The following is a 19,013-nucleotide window of genomic DNA, read 5'->3' on the forward strand; positions in this document are numbered from 1 at the left end:
GCTCAAAAAATTCCAATAATCATCTGTATCAATGACCCTGATCAATCAACACCTGGTTTGCAAAACAACAAAGACATTGCCTCAATGCCTGCGTCAGTAAACATGTGATTGCTTATGTATGCATTGACGGCAAAGGCCTTGAGAAGGTGGAGAGATTCCACGCTAACCCCCTAGAAGTCTTTCCACAACTCAGCTCCAGAGTTATGAGACGCTGCAGCCTTCAGTCGCGTGCGACGTGCTCGCCGACCTATAGCGCTATGCAGCGAACTCGTATGTGGTGGCTGTTGGAGGAGCAGCAAATATCTGCTGGATCGGCCTGGCGCCTCAGGCACTGGCTAAAGACAGGCACTTACATCACCTCCATCGTCACCACAACATTCGTGGCATGTCTAACGACCAATCTTGTCCCCACGGCAAAACTGAGCCAGCTGCACAAATATTTATCACGGGGCACTAGATTTTTTAACTGCAGTTTAATCTACTGTTTATTAAATGTTTTTTTTTTTATTAAATACTAACAAAATTAGAGTATATCCTCTATTTAATAAGCAATTGTTGCTCGGTTTGCACAGATGCACCATGATCTACTAATGTGCATGCATGCATGCAACATCTGCTTCCTCTGGATGTAGGGCAGATGTAAATGGAAAATACTTTGTCCTTTCAGACTTGGATGGTGTGCATTTTGTCGTTTCTATGCATTTATCAAAGTGAAAAGAGAGGCCTGGGTCACATTCAGGGCGACTTAGAAAGAAGCAGCCTGTGTGGCAGCGTGAGAACACAGAAAGGATGTCACACAATACCGCCTGGAAGAATTCGAACACAAAAGGGGGCGACAACTACAAATAAAACTTTCAAACCAACTTCAGTGGGGAAAAAGAGGGATTATGTTTCAGACAAATGTCTCTTAAAATTAACTTCTTGAAAGCTTTTGTCTCTGGCCGATTGTAGAATCGTACGCAGCATCAAAACCGATGCAATAAATTGAACCGGATCACCCCCCCCCCTCCCCCCGGCCAACTTCCCCAACCAAAGTAATTGCTCTTGCACTCATTCACATCCTGAACAAAAGGAAAAGCTTGCATACCCGCCATCACTGCCTGATAAGGAGCCAAGTTCTAAATCACAGATTGAAAATGAAATCTGCACAGTTTAAAGCTTCAATCCCACCACTCCAAGCTCCAATATAAATACGATAAACACCCGCCACCCACAGATATACTTAAGATAACTGTTTCAGAAAGTCCAACATCAATCCAGCCACAGATCTTATAGTTTAAACCACTTATATTTGATGTAAATTCACTGTCAGAAACCAGCCAATCAAAGGCAGCTCAGCATCATCAGATGAGACAGTCAGAGGTAAGCCCCAGTATGTTTGCCCCACGTGGTCGACTCTGGGTTCACTCGGGCAGATAAGCGCATGTGGTAAGGCCTCCTAAAATACATTCCCCGGGAAAAAAAAGGAGCGACTGGAAGTCTGATACGTGGTGTTCATATTTACCAGAACAATGACTGGCCTGCTGCATCCTGTACATAGTTCAACACGCTGGAGAAGTAGCTGGTCTTTGGTTGTCATGGTGAAGGTAAAATTGAGGATTGAATAATATTGAGTTAAAAGTTCCTCGAGTCACGTAAAATGTTGATGAATGTGTCACACTAAAAACTATCAGTACATTTACAATTCACATTTTACTCAGTCCAATTAATGATTGGATTGTCCAATAAGATTGTGATGAATTTAGCTTTTGGGAACTAAATGTTTACTCTTTACAACTCTATTTCCATCACCAGCATCAATACTGTAGCCTGTATTTCTGGTATATTTTAAGAAAATATCTTAAAAGTTTTCCTTTCTGTTATTACTCAAATCGACATTTTAAGTTCATGATCAGTATCTGGGAAAACCACTGAGCGTAGTTTAAACTTTAACTTGGCAGAGCTCTTGCTTCAAACAACCATCTTCACAGGAAAAGGGGAAATAGTTCTGTCAAAAAAAAAAATCCTCTCGCTTTGAACCTCACAATTATATCACAAACATCAGCTGTGTCATTATCCAAAATACCCACTGACAGATATACAGATAAGAGCAGAACAGCCACCTGTGCTGGTTTAAGAAGAAACCCCAAAGCCCTATCAAGGGGTCGAGCCCGCATATTTCATTGAAAAAGAAAAATATCATCTATTCTGATCTGCAAAGCCTCACATGGACCAGTCAAAGAACGTAACAGCTCCAGTCCTGTCTTGGATAAAGCATCGAGATTCCACTTGTAGGATAAAGGAGTAACACACTCTGCCTAGCAAAACAAATAATAATAAAAAATAAATAAATAATCCTTTCAATTACAGTTTTAAAATATCTCAGCTATAATAAGTGATCTCATCCCCACAATTTCCTTTTTCTTCCATTTATAGAGTTGCCAGTGATATAACAACTGCATGACTGCCAGGTGAGGTTTGTTTACACTGTCATGGTTGCATCAGATGCCACAAAAAGAAAAAATGTGTGCGACAGGTGTGTGTGCGAATGTGGTTGAGGTGTGGGGAGGGGGAGGGGTGTGTGTGTGTTTGTAGTAAGGGAGGGCAGGGTATCTAGCGGCTGGACGTCACCGGGATCTAGTCATGCTATCTTTAGCACACCATAATGCAATAATGCGGCTTTCCTTGCTCGCGAATAAACTGAGCTTTACCAGATATTGGAGTCAGACGTGTACAGAGGCCCCGCCTGTGTCCATCCTCTTCTAATTGTGGACTATATTAAGCTGTGCGGGATCTTTGCTCAGCTCAGTCCGTCTAAATGCAGAGATAGAAAAGCGAACACCCATTGTCTGACACAGTGTTCGCCGGGAGCCAAATATGCAACACGTGTGGGACTGGAGCGCTGTTGTTGTTCTATACTCATCTAACCCGACTCCAAAACCATCCTACTTCTGATCCCTGATCTCAAGATAGAATTCCGCTCTTTCCCACCAGTGGATAATTGAGCATTAGGTGCAATTTCATGGGGCTGTGAACCAAACTCCTGTACGAGACACGGGGTCACGGTAGAAGAATATTCGCCAACCAGGGAATCCGATTCCTGGCAAGCATGCAAGCAAGCAGCACATTATCCACATGACCACTGCAGACTGATGTGATGAAGATGAAACGGTGCATATAATTACGATCAAGGAAATCTCAACTTATTTCATTGTCACCACGCAACCATCACGACTCAAGCCGCAGGTAGCGACGGTTCAAAGCAAATCTCACCTGTCCAAGGTCCACGGAAACATTCACCTCATTGTGACCCAGCCCCGTGGAGAGAGGGGGGCTCTGCCACCAGCGCTCTGTCCCATCGATGGCGTTGGTCACCGGATGGGCTTTGTTTGGGTCAGCAGAGTTGCAGTAGTCACAAAACTGACCCTAAATGGTGTCAAATTGATTGTGTTTAGACATGGAGCAAAACCAGGTGCCAAAAGTCACGTGTGAACTTTATGTCAAAGCGCAGGCAAAGGCATAAAAGTATAATGCAGAGAAAACTATACTGCACCAACAAGTGAGTCTAAAGTGTCGGGGAACGTTTTGGGATGTCAGGGTCATTTATTTATTCAGTGTGAAAGCAGAACAAACACGTTGAACCATATAAATCCGGCCCATAGATTTCCTGAGTCCCAACCTTTACTCCACTCTCACGGTTTCTCGGTCAGGCGGGCGGAATTTTCGGGGCTTTCACGCCTTTATGAGGCGGCAGGTTCATATAAACAGCTAAACATACTTAATAAAATAGTTTGCTGACTACAAATTACTATTCCCTAAAAGTAATTCCCTGTTTCAGTGCCTGCGTATGGACGTTCTTCGACTTTTACGCACGGACCGAAAGCTTTGCTGAGACCATCCTGCGTTACCTTACCTGGATATTTTGAGGAGAAGCTCCAGCAGAAGGACCTCCGACAAGTTTACAGTATAAATCGTACCTGGGTCTCCCAGACGCATCCTGACCGCAGGTCGCCGTAGCAGATACACTAGACCCCTCGGCGAGGTTGAAATATGGAGGATTCAAAGTAAAGCCAGTTGAGCCATCAGATATTTCTACTCCATCTGCGTCCGTCGAGATCGATAGTGAAAAGGTGAAAAGTACAGCGAGGAGATGAGTCCCTCTCATCCCTCTCGCCATGCTCGACATCAGGGATTCCAGTAGATGCTGAGAGCAACGCGCCGCGCGCAGGACTCCGTCATCCGAAGATCTCCATGAACTGAGTTACGCGAGTTACGCGCGGAGCTCCCGTAACATGAAGAGACGTTCGCTTGTCAGTGAGCAAAACCTGAACTGCACTGAACTCTCTCCGCCGCATGTTTCCAAAGGTTCCCGTCTTCTGACCGAACTGGGGGTTAATCGGAAACGCTGAAGGGGGCCAAAGGTCTCGCCTTACGTCCAGATGTAACGTCTTTATTCACGGGTTTGTTTGTTTTTGTGTGTTTGTTTTTTTACACTCTACAAATTCCCTCCCTAATGAGGGGGTCATTAAAAGCACGAGTAAAACATGCGTAAAGACACAAACAATGTTGGATTTTGATAGTCAGATATATAGAATGAAATATAATCGCCTCAGCTGGTGCATTAAATATAAAAAATTGATCTATAGCTTCGATATTCTGCTGAATAATTGCATTTTTAAAGCATAATTTAATGTATTTATTGTTGTATGCATGATTGATATATTATTATGTATATATTAATTGATTTAACAGTACTGGATCACCTCTTACGTCAAAGTCCTGAAATAGCCCGATCTCTTGGGGACGTCCTCCCACCAGAAGATTTCTTTCAACGATCTTAGACTGACCTCTAGTGGGACGCAGGTTCACGCACCAGTACAAAATACAAAAACACAAAAACAAACAAAGTTCTGCACCAGAAGGAATCAGCTGGTTCTATATCTGCACGCCGACTCTTCTGCGTCTCATTTGACATGTCACTGTGTATTTGACGCGTTTCTGTTCTGACGACGCAAAAGCTCAGCCGTGTGTGTGACGCGCTCCGCAGCAATTTACGTGAGTCACTGGCAACAGGACTTTCCGCGTCCCATTCCAGCGGTGGCTGAACAAGGCTGTCTTCAGTTCTGAGGGAGTGACCGTGTAAAAGAAACAGAAACTTTTGCGCTGCCAGAGATCACCTTGTCTCGAGTCTCGACTCTCTCGTGTTTCTGAAGACTCCAAATGGAGCCGACAAATCTACAGGTGAGATCAAACAGCAATCCAAGGAGCCTCTTTGAGTGGAGAGAAAGTTGGTCAGATTATTGGAACAAATGCAACTAACGTCGTGAGTGTGGACAAAGGAGTCAACATATTTAATGGAAGTTTGAAACTATTTATTGTCATGAGCACCAATTTAGAATTATATTATGTCTGTGGGGCTCGATTAAAGCCGCATGATTCTACAGTGTTAAACGTCTGGGCAGGATTCTGCTGTATTAATACCATAAACAGTCATTTAATCAAGGATCAATAATACAGTATTGCAACATGGATGGCATCTGAATGGCATTATTGCAGTAATATATTGTAAATTCAAGTATGTTATTAGAATTGATTTAATTAATTGTGCAGCTAAATTTTGAAAATGAAACAGGCACGCAACAGAACCTTTTTACACAGCTGTCCAGAGATATAATGATACGATGGCCTTTGCATGAGTAACCTGTCAAATGCACCATATCCCCCGATAGGGGATGTCTATCTGCATCACTTCAAACACAGAAATATGGAATTAAATTAAATGTCACACATACAATATCTTAAAAAAAATATATGTGAATCTTATAATTGGTATTTCAATGTTTCTTATTTTTCACATTGTGAGGCGCATTTCAGTTTTAAGTCATTATACTATTATTATTGGACCTTGCTTATGATCCACCCACAGCAGTATTTCCCAGTAGCAGCATTTACCCTTACTTTGTTTTACAGAGATTACAAAGAGGAGACCTGTTTTTACAGTGATCATTTTTATAAACAAAAATTAAAGCAAGAGTATCTTAAATATGATTTCCTTTCCTGCTCTTTCAGAAAGCTATTGCTGTAGCACAGAAGGCCGCACAGGAAGACCAAAATGGGAAATACGAGGAGGCCATCCTCTCCTACCAACATGCTGTCAAGTACTTTCTGCACATTTTAAAACGTATGTCACCACAGTCTATAGATAGAAACAAATGTATTAGATGTCACACTGACACACTGCACTCACAATAAATGGGACATTTCGGGTTATCTAGCCACTCTGCAGATTGATTTCCATCCCTGTCAATGCCTGATGGACCAGTTGGTACCTAAAAGGGAAATTACTCAAACATTAATATCTTTAAAGGGCAGCTGAGGCTAGTAGCTTCACCACCACCAAGTATGGAGTGAATGAATAATGCACAATGTAAAGCGTCTTTGAGTGTCCAGAAAAGCGCTATATAAGACCGACGCATTATTATTATATTAAAGTCCTGGTGTGTAAGATTTAATATCATCTAGCATCTGATAGTTGTAAATTGCAACCAAATTATATAAAAATTGCCCTTTAGAGCTTATGCTTGATTTATATTTTCTGTGCTATTGCATGAATATGGCAGTGCATCATGTCAAACTCCATTGAACAATACCAAAATAAAACAGATTTTTTTTTCTTAATAGTACATTATTTTACACAAATAGATACACAATACATATTATGTTCTATTTGCATCAGTAAATTCCCCTGTCTTGAACCACGGACCTCTATGTTGTGCTGTTCTTTGAATTTGGTCAAATGGATTACAAAAATTCTGAACAAAAATCAATAATATTACAAAATTGTCTTAAAGGAACGCTCTCATTCCCATCAGGTGAACCCCAGGGCAAAGACGGCAACCAGAAGATCAGAGATACATGCAAACAGTACCTGGACAGAGTGGAAGAACTACGGGAGTACCTAGTGAATAAGGAGGTTGCTATGGAAATGCGTGTTTATTTTTTATGTAACATCACTGCGCATGTGGATGAAAGAGGTGTGGACTTTGGGTTAAACGCATAACAAGCCACGTGACGCACAAATTAAATGGCATAGCAGAAAAAAGTACTTGAATATAACAAGGGAGACCATTTTGTCAAAACCAGGAGGAAAATGTCATTTATAATTGTGAGTTTATTATTATTTTTTAAAATAGAATAAATCAATCAATACGTGACTTTAAAAAAACGGCAGTGACTGTATCGATGCTGCGTCTTGACGTCATTGCATTCCGTAAACAGGAGTATCGACTTTTAATGCGGAAGTTCCCTCTTCGTTCTTGCTCGGGAGCGATTCTAAGAGACAAAAACAAGGCTCACGTAACGCTCGACTGTCGTTTGGTGGCGTTAAATTGTGTAGTTGAGTCTTTACAAGTTGTTTTGTTCGCTGAGGCGTCGCCGTCGTTTCGATTAGTGGACAAGTAACCAGCTTTATGGCTACCAACAATTTACAGGTAAGCTGAGAAACAGCCGAACGGCTAGCTAAAAGGGTCAAATAAATGAGCGAGGAAAGTTATTCATGTCAAATTCTAAACGATAGAAAAAAAAAACAACCATGGCGGTCGCTTACAGAGCTAACCGTGTTAGCTGCTGTTAGCTACAAACGATTCCGACTGTCTAAAATAATGCTGTTTGCGAGATTAGCTGCTAAAGGTAACTAGCATAGTTAGCTAACTTTGCTAATTCAGGTCGGAATTCGGCAGGCAGCTGGCGGCGATAAACAAAACCACAAATAGAAGGTGACTGTGGCCCAAATGTATTATTATTTTTTTTAGACTACGCGGAGACGAGGCAACTGCTGTTTGACATTAGCACGATCGGAAAGCTAACTGCGCTTTGTGGCCTGTGAAAGCCGCCCGCGTCACGCTGGAAGCAGAACTGTCAACTTCACTTTCTGTAGCGACAGCAAGCGCGATTTCATGGCTAGTTGCTAAAAGGAAACTGCCGCCGCGTAGGGCAGGCTTGGGATTTAGTTCGATCTGTATCATGTTGGATTACGTCAAGTGAAAGGCTGCCTGAGACCGACGTTCCCTCTAAGGTGCGATCGCGCGTAATTACGCACAGCTGATACTGTCTTCACGCAGCGACAATTTACGTTGCGCACAAAAAAAAAAAACTTACCTAAATTGAAAATAACATAAACACGTAAAAATTAATTCTGTGCTATTTTCCACTGTGACTGTTTTAGACATTCCAGGATTGCAGTGTCACAAATAACATTGCTCTCTGTTGTTGTCGCAGAAAGGCATTGATCTTGCTAGCAAGGCAGCCCAGGAGGATAAAGCCCAGAACTATGCCGAGGCTCTCCATCTGTACCAATCTGCTGTTACGTACTTCCTTCATGTGGTAAAATGTAAGGCAGTATTTTGGTACTGAACGTATACGTGCCAAAACGTATGCTACAGTATAATAAAAAATAATTATTGCTGACGTTGCTGCTGATTTCATGTTTAAAAAAATAACATCCAAATCTAATTGTTTAGTTGTTTAAATGTTAGTTTTATGTTGTTGTTATTTTTGTGGGAACAAAGACTAACTTCTGTGTCCTTGCTCCTCACAGATGAAGCGCATGGTGAGAAAGCCAGACAGAGCATCCGGGAAAAATGTGCTGAATATCTGGACAGAGCAGAGAAGCTAAAGGAGTATCTCAAGAAAAAAGAGAAAAGCCCTCCTGCAAAGCCAGTCAAAGAGTCCGACGACAAAGGGTGTGTTGATTGATGGGTGTGGTAATGCATTGTGTGTGTGTGTGTGTTTGTGTGTGTACTGTGGAACAATGCATTATTTATGTGTGTTTCTAGGAATGAAAGCGATGAAGGAGACGATCCAGAGAAAAAGAAGTTCCAAAGTCAACTCTCAGGTTTGTAATGTATGAATTTATATTTGTTCATTATGAACTTGTGGTAATATTTTCAATAATTATGCTACTCTCTAAGCTCCTCACTAATGCGTTGTGCGCTTTCAGGTGCCATTGTGATGGAGAAACCAAACATCCAGTGGAATGATGTCGCTGGATTGGAGGGCGCCAAGGAGGCACTGAAAGAGGCCGTTATTCTTCCAATCAAATTCCCCCACCTGTTCACAGGTGTTGGATTTTATTCAATATAATTTCCTATTAAAAGCTACAAGCTGACATCTATGTCGCAATAGGAACAGTTGTGTTAGAATTCAGTTGAGGGATTTTGGTGACAACATTATATTTTTGCCGACTCACAGGAAAGAGAACTCCATGGAGAGGGATCTTGCTCTTCGGCCCTCCGGGTACGGGGAAGTCATATCTGGCTAAAGCTGTTGCTACAGAGGCGAACAACTCCACCTTTTTCTCCATCTCCTCATCTGACCTTGTCTCCAAATGGCTGGGAGAGAGTGAAAAGTAAATCGTATCAACAACTATCCAACTGGCTTAAAACATTTACTACTTGCATTTTAATGTTTTTTAAACCCTCTTTTACTTCCCAGGTTGGTTAAGAATCTGTTTACCCTTGCAAGGGAGCACAAGCCTTCCATCATCTTCATCGATGAGATTGACTCTCTGTGTGGCTCAAGAAGTGAGAACGAGAGTGAGGCTGCTCGCCGTATTAAGACGGAGTTCCTGGTTCAGATGCAGGGTACGTTTGATTAACTAAAACCTATGAGATTTATAGTGAAGGGAAAATAAAAACTAATCATAAAATTTCCATATTACATTTTAATGTGTACCAAAGCTCTTGTTATGTTTTTAAATATCAGTTTCGGGGGAGGGGGGGGAAGTATCTTCAAGCTCCAACTTGTGCAAAAAATTTCAGGTTCTAGACCATCTCTCCTAAAATAAAATAATCTTTACATATAAATTTGAGCTGTGGGCTGTAGAAAATCATGTTACAAGTTAACCTCAGTTTACTTCTGGCCAGCCTCAAATATTTTATAATTTTTCTGCCAAAACATTTTGATTATTGTCATGTCTGCTTCAGCTGGGAGATGGTGATGTAGGAGGGAAAAATGTCTTTTGTGAGGTGTGAAAGTGCAGCATGTTTTTTTTTTTTGTGGAACCCTCTTAGAGCAGTGATCTTAATGAGTAAATGGAACTTTGAGCCGTTTTCCACTATTAAACCTAAAGTAAATTATGAAACTGCATCAGTGTTCAAGCCTGTAATATATCTCATAGATCTGCGCTTCAACATGTTATCCAGATAGAAGCTGATTCTGGAGTCACAATCATGTGAATTGTAAAATATTATTTAGTATTTTATCCAGTGTTCATGCAATACATTTCGTGTAATCTACAATTTTTCATGATTATTCATTTTGTATTTCAAGTACCTTAAAAATATATATATTGGTACTAATCCATATTTTTTGCTTGTGAATTACATTTTTTGAGCTATTTATCAGCAGCTTTACTTCTTGTGTAAACATACTAAGTTTGCAATCGCGTGGTATTGTATCAGGAATAGAGCTCATGTGACGCAGCGCACAGAATAAAGACGGAGTATGTTTTGTATTACAGGTGTCGGAAATGACAACGAGGGGATTTTGGTACTTGGAGCCACAAACATCCCGTGGACCCTCGATTCAGCCATCAGGAGAAGGTAATTGCTATTTCTCAAAGAAAGCTGACAGTAACTATGCCTTTGCCGACGTGTAACCTCTGCACACCAATAATACTTTGTCAGATTTGAGAAAAGGATCTATATCCCGCTTCCTGAGGAGCATGCACGCTCATTCATGTTCAAGCTCCATCTGGGCAGCACCCCTAACAGTCTCACAGAATCTGACTTTGTCACTCTGGGGAAGAAGACGGAAGGATACTCGGGTGCAGACATCAGTGTCATTGTCAGGGATGCTCTTATGCAGCCTGTTCGAAAGGTGCAGTCAGCGACCCACTTCAAACGGGTATGTCCTTTTTTTTTTTTTTACGATTTTTGTTTGTTTTATGCTTATGTTTAACATATTAGAGCTGAAGTGTCCCTGCTGCTTTCTTTCTGTATTTTCATTCAAATAAGGTAAGAGGACCTTCGAGAAATGACCCCAATGCTATTGTAGATGACCTCTTGACTCCTTGCTCACCTGGTGATCCCAATGCATTTGAGATGACATGGATGGAGGTCTCTGGGGATAAACTGCAGGAACCTGTAGTATGCATGGTAAGAGATATATATATATATTACTAGGTGACATTATAAATACACATTACAGCTTAGTATTGCATGACCTTTGTTTCATCTTTTCAGGCTGATATGGGGAGGTCTTTGACAACCACAAAGCCAACAGTCAATGAGCAAGATCTGGATAAACTGAGAAAATTCACAGAAGACTTTGGGCAGGAGGGCTAGGTGGGATGATCGAGCCGAGCCAAACCAAAGCAAATGAATTGTGGTTGTCTCGCTACACTGCCCTTGTCCTACCCCCCCCCCCCCCCCCACCCCACCCCACCCCAAATCTTTCTGTCCTGTTATAATCATTCATTCAATGTTGTGGTTTAACTTAAATGGGCATGATTAGTGCTCCAATTTGCCATTGTCTAACCACATGAAGGGTATTTTCTTATTGAATATGCCATTCAGGATGTGGTAAAATAATCAATACAGCTTAATAGAATAGAATACCCAAGCCAGTAAACTTGTGGCGGACATGCACATCAAGTTAATAATTTGGGCTGTTGACCTTAAAGTTAATGCTTCTGTGTCCAGCTCTTCTGTTATTTTCTTATCAGAATACACTTCACCAAAATAATAAATGCCTGTTTATACATATTTGTGATGGGGGGGAGGGGGGGGCAAACATTTTTCAAATGTGTACTGTACTACATGAGACATGTTTATCTTCAGTAGAAGTGGGTTCAAATGATTTCTAGTGGTGAAATGTCTGCTGTCTCAAGGTGATGGAAATGTAAAACAATTCTAGCAGAAAATCAGGACAAGAACTTCAATATGCCCGATAGAAATAGCAGTCCTGCTTGTTCCTTTTGCCTTTTGAATTAAACGCAACTATTAGTGTGGATCACCATCGGTTTTCTCTTAAGGATTCACTGGCTTTAATGTTCATCCCTCCACTTGCAAAATGCAACCCAGTCAGTAGTCTTTAAACAGCTACTGTATATTTTTCCATTTGTTATATGCAGGCTTCACTGATTATCCTAAAGTTAAACCACAAAAAAAATCCAAGCCTTATACCAAGATAAACTCGTATGCGTATTTCTATTAAATAGTACTGAGGTGTTAGTTGGATAGTAATGGCTCAGGTGAGATCACAAATGCATCTCCAATTATGTTTCGCCATACGTGGCAGTGTGCACAGTGTGCCTTTTTGAAAAGCTGCAAGTTTTTTGGAGGAGGTTGGGTTGTTCCTAAATTGGTCATATTGCATATATCCAGTGATTCGTCACAGTTCTGAAGTGTATAATATTTGCACATTTCATGTAAACTCTAGCAATTGTACACAACTGTCTTTTAGGGTGTGCAAGCTGTCTATTTTGAGTTTTTATGGGGAGCGTTTATTTTACTTTGCATTTCTTTACATATAAGCGACTCAAGCCTTTCTTTGTAAAGATATTACCTGTAGATCTTCTGTTTATCACTTTCATAATGTAAATAAAAGTTATAGAAACGTCAATGAAAGATGTTTACTGTTGGGTAACAATTTCACGACGATTTACAGTGGAGCTGTAGGTTCATGAATGAAGACGACTTAAAAGTAGTTAGCGTTTACAAAAATGTGGTTATTTTCAGCAGAAAAAAATTACTTAAAATGCTTTCATTTAAAAAAAGAATGCAACATAATTTGTATACATGTTAGGGTTAAGGTTATATTTCAAATTAAAGCATAGCCACACTGTACTCTATATTTTGTTGCCAGTTGCTATAAAGTAATATAACTGGACTAAGAATCACACATTATACCTCATTAAAAGTAATATGAGGCAAGAAAAGGATGATCATAGAGGTCACTCACACAGGAACCAAACAGTTGGTGTTAGGATTCAGCATTACATTCTAGACTCAAATCCAGCTTTTGTTTTTTTGGGGTTTTTTTTTTTTTTTTTGCCTTAATGGAACTGCTTAATTACTGACATGACTAGTAAGTATGAATTACTATTCGGACACCATAAAGTTGTCCTTTGTTATTCTATTATTTACGTGATTATATTCTGGTTTTACAATCTCGGCAAAGAAGCAATTTAAAAAAAAAAGCACTAAATGTGCATTATACTATTATTATTATTATATTCGCCGTTAGTTAAAGAGTAAAGTTAAAAAGTATTTAAAATATTTCATCGTGTGCATTGGCTGTCTTGTATCTGGGACGTGAACCCAGAGTTTACGTCAGCAGCACAACAGCCAATGGTCGTCTGATCCGTTACTGACGTCACTGACGGATCAGACGACCATTGGCTGCTGAGCGGTTAGGGTTAGGGTCCCTCAGTCAATGGTGTCCGACACTCAGAAGCGTCCGTGAGGAAACTCGTCTAGGACTTCAGTTCCGTACGCGCTTTTCATCAGTTCCTGGTGGCTCCTTTTGCCATTCATGATGCTCCTTGTCGTGGCTGCCTTCATTGTCGCGTTTGTGTTGCTGTTATATATGATATCGCCTCTTATTAGCCCCAAACCGCTGAAACTTAACGGGGCCCACGTCGTGGTAAGTGCAGCGCAGCGCTAACTACAGCGCAGCTAACATCTACTCTATTACATTGGTCAGAATGTACTTAAGCTAACGCTAATCACTAGTTTTTCCTCTGGCTAAGTTTGTATACCTCGCCTATATTTACAATAATTCACTATCCACTATTGAAACATTGGAACCACTGATAACAAACACATTATTCCTAATGCTAGGAGGAGGGTTTGCCAGCTCAAGCAATTCGGTGTTACCATTTAACTTTAGGCGGATTCTACTACAGAGATGTGTGCTATGGGGCGACGCAACGATTGTTGATCTTAACGGCACACTCACAAGACTGGCAGGACTGACCCGCATAGCTGTAGTTCTGTCTTTATATATATATATATATATTTACCTGCACCACAGCCTATTACTGATCTGCTCGTCTGCTCCTTTGCGTTCACAGGTGACCGGGGGCTCCAGCGGAATTGGGAAGTCCATTGCAATTGAGTGCTGTAAGCAGGGAGCATTCATCACTTTGGTGGCGAGAGACGAGGTCAGAACAAACCGTTGTTACGGTCGATTCAGTGTAGTGGTAAATAATAACTTAAGGTACATTTGCTCTTTGTCAGGCGAAAGATGCTAAGTTTACTTTATTTTGCATTAAACGGCTGACCTGCATGCGAGCTAGCATCGGTTTTTGAAAGTGAATCATTCACGCTAAAACCACTCACACATGCAATTTCTTCCTTAGGCTAAATTGCTTCAAGCAAAGAAAGAGGTGGAGAAGTTTACCATCAATGATAAACAGGTATGCGTCGAGCACTCCTTTCAGGACTTATTTTTAAGACGCACGTTTGTAGAAGACAACTATTGTCTATAACGCATTTAAATGTCATTATGTCTTGCACAAATAGGTGGTACTCTGCATCTCGGTGGATGTCTCCAGCGATTACAGCCAGGTGGAAAGCGTGATAAAGCAGGTAGCGTTGCCTCCACAGCAACAGCAAAGCATCTCGGATTCGTTTTAATAATTCAACTGAAGCAGCGCGGTGGCTTCCCCTTGTCTTCCAGGCTCAAGAGAAGCTGGGGCCCGTCGATATGTTGGTGAACTGTGCCGGAATGTCCGTTTCTGGAAAGTTTGAGGAATTGGAAGTTGATCGTTTCAAAGTAGGTATCAGGGAGTTGACGCTTTAAAAATGGCAAATGAGTAATGAAGCACTATTGCTAGTTATTGTCAGGGTTTTGACGGTCTTCGTGTTTTGAAATGTTTGGCTGCATTCATTTCTTTTTTTTTTTTTGCAGAGCTGCGCTGCAAATGTCATTTCAATATGTTTGACCTCTGCCCTGTTCTCCTACAGAGGCAGATGGAAGTGAACTACCTGGGCAGTGTTTACCCAACACGGGCCGTCATAACGACAATGAAGGAACGAAGAATGGGCCGGATCATGTTCGTGTCCTCCCAAGCAGGCCAGATCGGCCTGTTCGGATACACCGCCTACTCCCCATCCAAGTTTGCCCTGCGAGGCTTAGCAGAGTCTCTGCAGATGGAGGTGAGCGTTTAGGCTGTCGCACTTTATTATGCTTTACGACAGATTTTCACAGTACTACAAGCAGCAGTAAGTCAGTTTTACCGTAGAGACCTTCAACACTTTGCTGCTCAGGGCTCCCAAGCTAGGCTACAGAATAATATGTACCAGGTTATTTATTTATTTGTTTGTTTGTTTTAAGCAGAATAAAAATTAAAAAACAAAACAATATAATACCTTTTTGTGTACAAGAAACCATATAGCAACCGAAAAGAAAAACCCAACAATATGTCCAAAGCAAACACCAAAGTTCATGTACACAAAAATAGCAAATACATTACATAGTGCTTGAAAAGGAGTGGGAAGGTTATATTTGTATTCTGAAAATATTCAAAACAATTCATTGTTTATGTCCTGTAGTTTCACAAATCTTTTTTGTATTGACCTGTGAGTCTGTTTATCATCCAGCTCATGTGGTGGAGATGATTCTGAGTGATTGTTGCTGTTCTTGTATTTCAGATAAAGCCATACAATATCTATGTGACTGTGGCTTACCCCCCTGACACGGAAACTCCAGGACTGGCGGAAGAAAATAAGATGAAGGTCTTCTTTTTAAAAGATTTTGATCATTCAGAGTTGCGTAACTTTTGCTTCCATTTTCCCCACAGTGAAAGCACCATTCTGTATTTTCTTTCCTTTACTAGCCTCTGGAGACCAAATTAATCTCCGAAACCTCTGGCGTTTGCCAACCAGACCAAGTGGCCAAAGTCCTAGTTCGGGATGCAGTGGTAAGAAAGGCTTTTGAGTGGCTACTAAACCTTAAACGTTTTTTTTTTAATATAGGAAAATGGTAAATCTGCCGTAAATCTTCCTTCCTGTTCCTCCACCCTTGCAGCAGGGGAACTTCAACAGCTCCGTGGGACCCGATGGTTACATGCTATCGGCCCTGACCTGTGGAATGTCGCCTGTCACGTCAATCACAGAGGGTCTCCAGCAGGTAACGCCGAGCGCACGATGTCGTCACGCTGTGTTATATGGATGTACAGATTCCAACCTCAATCATTTCTTCCCAGATTGTTACCATGGGGTTGTTCCGTACCATCGCCCTCTTCTACCTGGGGAGCTTCGACAGCATCGTGCGCCGCTGCATGATTCAGAGAGAGCAGTTGAAAGCAGCGGACAAGAGAGAGTAATACATGCGTGTACGCGGGGAGGAAGGCCACACTTTAGTCTGTTTCTGGTGTTAAAGAAAGGGGCAGATGTTTATGCTTGATGTTACACTTCTGTTGAGTTTAGCTGTTTTATCTTTTTCCTCAGAGGATGAGCATTCTTGTTTCTACTTGGACAGATTACAACATCTCACAGCCTTGTTTTAAAGTAGGCAAACCACTAACACTGCAGATATTCCTCCCTCTGCTGTTTTTTTTTTTTTTTTTTTAATCTGACCGGTGGTGCAAATTCTAACTTTAAAGGTACGATGGTGAAAACCAGAACGGAAAGGCTCAGATTTTGTCGTGACGTCTCTTGTGCCACAAAAATAATCCGTTATTTCAAGATTTTTTGCATTTTTCCCCTCAAACCAAACCAAACCTCCCCCTCTACCCTTTTTCATACCACCGAGTCTTTGCAGGCAAAGCACGTTCCAGTTTGAATGAATAAGCTCTGCGTCTGAAACCAGTTGTGTGACCCTTTCGATTGTTCAATTTTTGCCAGTATAGAAAAAAAACAACTATAATTCTCAGAATATATTTCCAGTGTTAGACTAAGCATCGAGGCAAAGATGTCTGGGTGAACTGTGACTGAGCCAAACCCTCGGGGACAGAAAAGCCATCAGTTGGTATTTTCTATGGAAAAACACACCAAATTATTTTCTCAATGTTCCATTAAATTTCCTTAAGATTGAGAAACGTGTATTATGGGTTAAAGCCATGGTAGGAGGGGGGGAGGAGAGAGGGGGGGGGGGGGGCAGTTGTTTCACTTCTCACCTGTACATTTAACTGAGCCGAATACAGATTTTCACTAAATGCGTGAAAGTAAGCGTTTTAATATTCAACACATATTTTTTTATAGTCACACTAAAGAGGACTCGCCGGGGTTCGCTCATGGACAGGGAGAGACCAAGTCATGTCCATGTAAGTCTAGTGGGGGCGCTAGAGATCTGTTTTTACATGCAGGCCAAGATAGCAAGGAGGGAATCGCATGGAACTGATCCCCTCTGCTGTCATGGACAGTTGGGACTTTACCCCCCCCCCCCCTAATATCGATTCCCTCCTGATTTCTGTCTTGCTCTGCATGTTTTTTCCTCTAACTTTAGCATAAAAGAGGAGAGAAGTACTGTGTTGACTCTAAAGTCTTCCTTCGGTCAATCACAAACGGGGAGAATGTACTTTAATAACGCAAATAATTCAGAACATGGGAATACTATTTTTAAATACGCAAATATTTCAATGCCAAAATGTGTTTGAAGAATTTCTGTAAATGTAATGAACTTATCTGAGGTTGGTGATGTTGTGGGGGGGGGGCGTTCTAAGCTTTAAGGTGAGACGACTGATGAGGTGATGCTATGAGAATGGATCTGCCCACATGTTTACCAGTTCATTTAATACTTACTCTTTAGTACGTGTAAATGTAAAAACAAAACAAACAATCTGCTTTGTGTTTTGTCAATGTCCGGTGTGTGTATGACAAAAGAAGCCTTACTGGGATCCAACGTATGAAAGTGAGAATCAATGACCCACGCCGGAGGATGTTCTCGTTTGACATTGGGTCAAGGCATCCGGTTCTGCACTCGAGAGCTTCTCTTCATTGTACATTTATTACCTTCAAAGGTTCTCTCTTACCTGGAGGCAGCAACGTGGATTCATTTTGTTTTTTTTACCCTTAAGCTATGCAAAATCAAGCCGTTGCTTACCGTGCGCTTGAACGCAGTCGAGATCGAGGTTCTGCGCTAGCTTTTTTTTTGTTTTGTGCTGAACATGGAATTTGAAATGCACTCTTAGTTTATCTTTGCTCATTATTATATGTATCAACCCCCCCGCCCCAAAAGAACCTTAACCTTAACTTAACACCTTCACCTTGCGTGCCATTGAAAGGCAATGTGTAAAGTAGAACATGTCCTATTTTCTTACATGATAAACAAAATATATGTGAATTAAAAAAAAAACATGTTATTCTGTGTTGAATGTTTGTTGAACTCTCCAGAGCAGCATCTTTCTGATTGTTGCCACATGTTAGGAGATTTGAGTCTCGATATGAGCTCGGGGAAACAGACGCTTATTGTATCGCGTCCACTCCGGATTTCGATCATATAATCGATCGTTTTACAGATGAAGTCATGAGACTTGAAGGCTCTCATCGACTTTCGGGGTGCAGTTCTCCTTGCGCACTCTTACGCGTCTCTGAGCGCAGCCAAAGAAACTACTTTGCGTTGGTGACGTCAGAAGCAGCAGAGTGCGGGGAGCGACCGAGGAAGAGGAGACCCAGTCCGACCTTGTCTGGCTCCCACAGCCGCGCGCAGAGTTGTGCGTAAAAGCGGCCAAAAACCGCTCGTGCTTGTGAATCGCGGGGAAACTTCCACGGCTCGTGTTTTTTTTTTTTTTTCCTTCTTCCCGCAACATATCCACGCCTGGGTGTGATGTGCACAGGAATAGATCCACACTGCTCCAACCTCTTCCGCATATTGGATTTCCACGCAGAGAGAAGGTCGCCGCCGTCCCTGCAAGGATCCGGGGGAATGAAAACTGCGGCTGAAACGGACTCGATGCATCTCGGCGCTTAAAACTTTTTTTTTGCGCAGTTTTATTTTATATATATATATATATATATATATTTTAAAAGGGGGGGAGGGTTCTGCAACTCCCGACGCGTTTCCTCTCTGCGTGGGTTTATCGCCGC

The 19,013-nt window shown here is 41.5% G+C and overlaps 3 protein-coding genes across 4 annotated transcripts in view; 2 read left to right on the top strand and 1 right to left on the bottom strand.

Annotated features, from left to right (window-relative positions):
* The window catches only part of LOC137915753 (laminin subunit alpha-3-like), a 52,831-nt gene extending 48,675 nt beyond the window's left edge, over positions 1-4,156 (bottom strand). The window contains exons 1-2 of the mRNA XM_068758871.1: positions 3,893-4,156; positions 3,253-3,405 (exon numbers count right to left, since the gene is read on the bottom strand). Of these exons, the coding sequence (XP_068614972.1) occupies positions 3,253-3,405; positions 3,893-4,156 (417 nt within the window). The remainder of the gene's footprint in view (positions 1-3,252; positions 3,406-3,892) is intronic.
* A 916-nt stretch (positions 4,157-5,072) lies between these two features.
* LOC137915755 (vacuolar protein sorting-associated protein 4B-like) lies at positions 5,073-11,989 on the top strand. Of its 2 annotated transcripts, XM_068758874.1 has the most exons (13): positions 5,073-5,220; positions 6,049-6,160; positions 6,852-6,952; positions 8,257-8,368; positions 8,576-8,720; positions 8,814-8,872; positions 8,978-9,097; positions 9,229-9,385; positions 9,472-9,620; positions 10,499-10,580; positions 10,665-10,884; positions 10,995-11,135; positions 11,223-11,989. In XM_068758874.1, the coding sequence occupies exons 1-13, from the start codon at positions 5,200-5,202 to the stop codon at positions 11,322-11,324; spliced, it is 1,521 nt and encodes a 506-aa protein (XP_068614975.1). In that variant the 5' UTR covers positions 5,073-5,199; the 3' UTR covers positions 11,325-11,989. The 2 variants fall into 2 exon arrangements, with proteins under 2 accessions (XP_068614975.1, XP_068614976.1); XM_068758875.1 differs by lacking the exons at positions 5,073-5,220; positions 6,049-6,160; positions 6,852-6,952 and adding an exon at positions 7,309-7,469.
* A 1,496-nt stretch (positions 11,990-13,485) lies between these two features.
* On the top strand, positions 13,486-16,312 carry LOC137915758 (3-dehydrosphinganine reductase). The gene is made up of 10 exons (XM_068758878.1): positions 13,486-13,626; positions 14,057-14,146; positions 14,345-14,401; positions 14,508-14,573; positions 14,665-14,760; positions 14,952-15,143; positions 15,639-15,722; positions 15,824-15,907; positions 16,015-16,116; positions 16,193-16,312. The coding sequence occupies exons 1-10, from the start codon at positions 13,516-13,518 to the stop codon at positions 16,310-16,312; spliced, it is 1,002 nt and encodes a 333-aa protein (XP_068614979.1). The 5' UTR covers positions 13,486-13,515.
* Positions 16,313-19,013: the final 2,701 nt, after the last annotated feature.

Source organism: Brachionichthys hirsutus, unplaced genomic scaffold, assembly GCF_040956055.1.
Source record: "Brachionichthys hirsutus isolate HB-005 unplaced genomic scaffold, CSIRO-AGI_Bhir_v1 contig_276, whole genome shotgun sequence".
NCBI lineage: Eukaryota > Metazoa > Chordata > Actinopteri > Lophiiformes > Brachionichthyidae > Brachionichthys > Brachionichthys hirsutus.

Bases quoted from the DNA above. Each gene is read 5' to 3' on its own strand.
- LOC137915755 (XM_068758874.1), top strand. From the start codon at position 5,200: ATGGAGCCGACAAATCTACAG. The intron at 6,953-8,256 runs GTTGCTATGGAA...TTGTTGTCGCAG, and splicing joins AGTACCTAGTGAATAAGGAG to AAAGGCATTGATCTTGCTAG. The intron at 11,136-11,222 runs GTAAGAGATATA...TCATCTTTTCAG, and splicing joins AGGAACCTGTAGTATGCATG to GCTGATATGGGGAGGTCTTT.
- LOC137915758 (XM_068758878.1), top strand. From the start codon at position 13,516: ATGATGCTCCTTGTCGTGGCTGCCTTCATTGTCGCGTTTGTGTTGCTG. The intron at 13,627-14,056 runs GTAAGTGCAGCG...TTGCGTTCACAG, and splicing joins TTAACGGGGCCCACGTCGTG to GTGACCGGGGGCTCCAGCGG. The intron at 14,574-14,664 runs GTAGCGTTGCCT...CTTGTCTTCCAG, and splicing joins TGGAAAGCGTGATAAAGCAG to GCTCAAGAGAAGCTGGGGCC.